The sequence below is a fragment of the Mandrillus leucophaeus genome, unplaced genomic scaffold, assembly GCF_000951045.1.
Source record: "Mandrillus leucophaeus isolate KB7577 unplaced genomic scaffold, Mleu.le_1.0 Scaffold172, whole genome shotgun sequence".
Lineage (NCBI taxonomy): Eukaryota > Metazoa > Chordata > Mammalia > Primates > Cercopithecidae > Mandrillus > Mandrillus leucophaeus.
In genome coordinates this window covers 1,648,356-1,650,807 of record NW_012101721.1, presented here as the reverse complement: position 1 = coordinate 1,650,807, position 2,452 = coordinate 1,648,356, and the positions used below count along the sequence as shown (strand labels likewise).

The 2,452-nt window shown below is 40.0% G+C and overlaps 1 protein-coding gene across 1 annotated transcript in view; it reads right to left on the bottom strand.

The window, feature by feature from the left end:
• The window catches only part of DLAT (dihydrolipoamide S-acetyltransferase), a 45,043-nt gene that overhangs the window by 36,759 nt on the left and 5,832 nt on the right, over positions 1-2,452 (bottom strand). The window contains exon 5 of the mRNA XM_011976999.1: positions 821-947. Within this exon, the coding sequence (XP_011832389.1) occupies positions 821-947 (127 nt within the window). The remainder of the gene's footprint in view (positions 1-820; positions 948-2,452) is intronic.

Below are 2,452 nucleotides of genomic sequence, written 5' to 3'. Positions count from 1 at the left end.
AAAAAAAAACCACATGTACATTCTATCAGTCATTCTCAAACTACGAAAACAATCTCAACCCTGGTTTCAGTTTTCCCTCAAAGTCATCTTAAATTCTTTCCTATTATCCTGCCATGGAAGTGATTTTCTCCTGTTTCTTCTTGCATTCCCTTGCCTAGTTTAGACAGCAGCAGTTCTGATATAGCTTCTTAGTAACATAATAAGGCCAGGAAGCAAACTTGGGCCTAAAAATAATCTGTGAATTAACAGATTTATTGCCTTTAATTCAATGAGTGCAGGATGGAACTGACAAATCTGACTAAACATTATTTTTGTTATAAATTATTCTCAGCCAGGAACATGGGCTCACGCTTGGAGTCCCAGCACTTAGGGAGGCCAAGGCAGGAGGATCACTTGAGCCAGGAGTTCAAAAACACCCTAGGCAACAAAGTGAGACCCCATCTCTACAAAAAATTAAAAAAATCAACTGGGTGTGGTGGTTCAGGCCTGTAGTCCTAGCTACTCAGGAGGTTAAAGGAGGAGGATCGTTTGGGTATAAGCCCAGGAGTTCGAGGCTATAGTGAACTATGATCTTGCCACTGCACTCCAGCCTGGGCAACAGATTAAGACCCTGTCTCAAAAATAAGCAAATAAACAAATAAATAAAAACTTAAGAATAAATATAACTAAATAGAAATAAAATATTCTGTCCCAGAAAATGAATCCTAAGAATTAAAAAGTTTTCATATTATCTCACTCACTCATTATAGGAAAGAATGGCAATCCTCTTCCTCATTGGGAAACTCAGTGCCTCAACCATTAAGAGCTGAAGAAATCTCACCTATAGTGGCTTTGTCAGTCTCTATCTCTGCCAGTAAATCTCCTTCACTTAGCTTCTCACCCACTTTTTTTTCCCATCTCTGAACTGTGCCCATGGTCATGGTGGGAGAGAGGGCAGGAAGAAGTACCTGTAGAAACATACACATATTATTGCTTAATATCAGGACGACTTCTACATAATAACAGTCTGGCAGGTTTATATAGTTTTCATAGAATGATGGTGACTGTGATAATCCAAATACTCATCACGGCAAAAGCTTCGCACCTCAATAGCTTCCCACCAGGTAAATCATCCTTCAAATCTCATACTCTGACCCATACTCTTATACTCTCACCCATACTCTGACACACACTCCAAGTTAAATGCAACAAGCAGATGGGAAAGATTTCTTTCAGACAGTCAAAATTAATTCCTCAATATCTAAGTATGGAGCATCTTTTCATCTATTTTTATTTTTATATTTATTTTTATTTTGAGACAGAGTTTCACTCTGTCACCCAGGCTGGAGTGCAATGGCACAATCTCGGCTCACTGCAACCTCCACCTCCTGGATTCAAGTGATTCTCCTGCCTCAGCCTCCCAAGTAGCTGGGATTACAGGCAGGTGCCACCATGCCCACTAACTTTTGTATTTTTGTAGAGATGGGGTTTTACCACGTTGGCCAGGCTGGTCTCGGAACACTTGTCCTCAAGTAATCTGCCCGCCCTGGCCTTCCAAAGTGCTGGGATTATAGGCATGAGCCACCGCACCCAGACTTCATTTTTTTTTTTAACCAAGAAAATTTTCATTTTCACAAAATGTCCTTGGTCCAATCCATTCTGTTAAAATTTTACTGCTCTCTGTACTTAGCATCTACTTATTTTTTACCCACAGGAAACTGCATTTGTCCCAATCTTCCCAGATATCTTTCCAAGATAAAAACGTAATATTAAGAACTGTTCTGTGCTCGCTTCAGCAACACATATACTAAACTTGGAACGATACAAAGATTAGCATGGCTCCTGTGCAAGGACAACAAACAAATTCATGAAGCATTCCATATTAAAAACAAACAACAACAAAAAAAACTGTTCTTTGGTGACAACAGCTAATAACAATATATTGTATTCTTGTAAATTCCTACAATCTTGTAGATTTTTAAGTGTCCTAAAAGATAAGTCTGTAAAGTAATGCATATATAAATTAGCTCAATTTAGCCATTCCACAATATATACATATTTCAGAACTTGTTGTGTATAATATATATACATAGAATTCTTACATAGAATTTTATTTGACAATTTTTTTTTTTTTTTGAGACGGAGTCTTACTCTGTTGCCCAGCCTGGAGTGCAGTGGCGCAATGATCATTTTAAAAAATAAAAGAGGAGGCCAGGCACAGTTGCTCACATCTGTAATCCCAGCACTCTGGGAGGCCAGGAATCACTTGGGAGGGGCAGATCACTTGAGGCCAGGAGTTCAAGATCAGCCTGGCCAACGTGGCGAAACCCCACCTCTACTAAAAATACCAAAATTAGCTGGGCGTGGTAACACCTGCCTGTAGTCCCAGCTACTGAGGAGGCTGGGGCATGAGAATCGCAGAGGTAGAAGTGAGCCGAGATCGTGCCACGACACTCCAGCCATGGTGACAGAG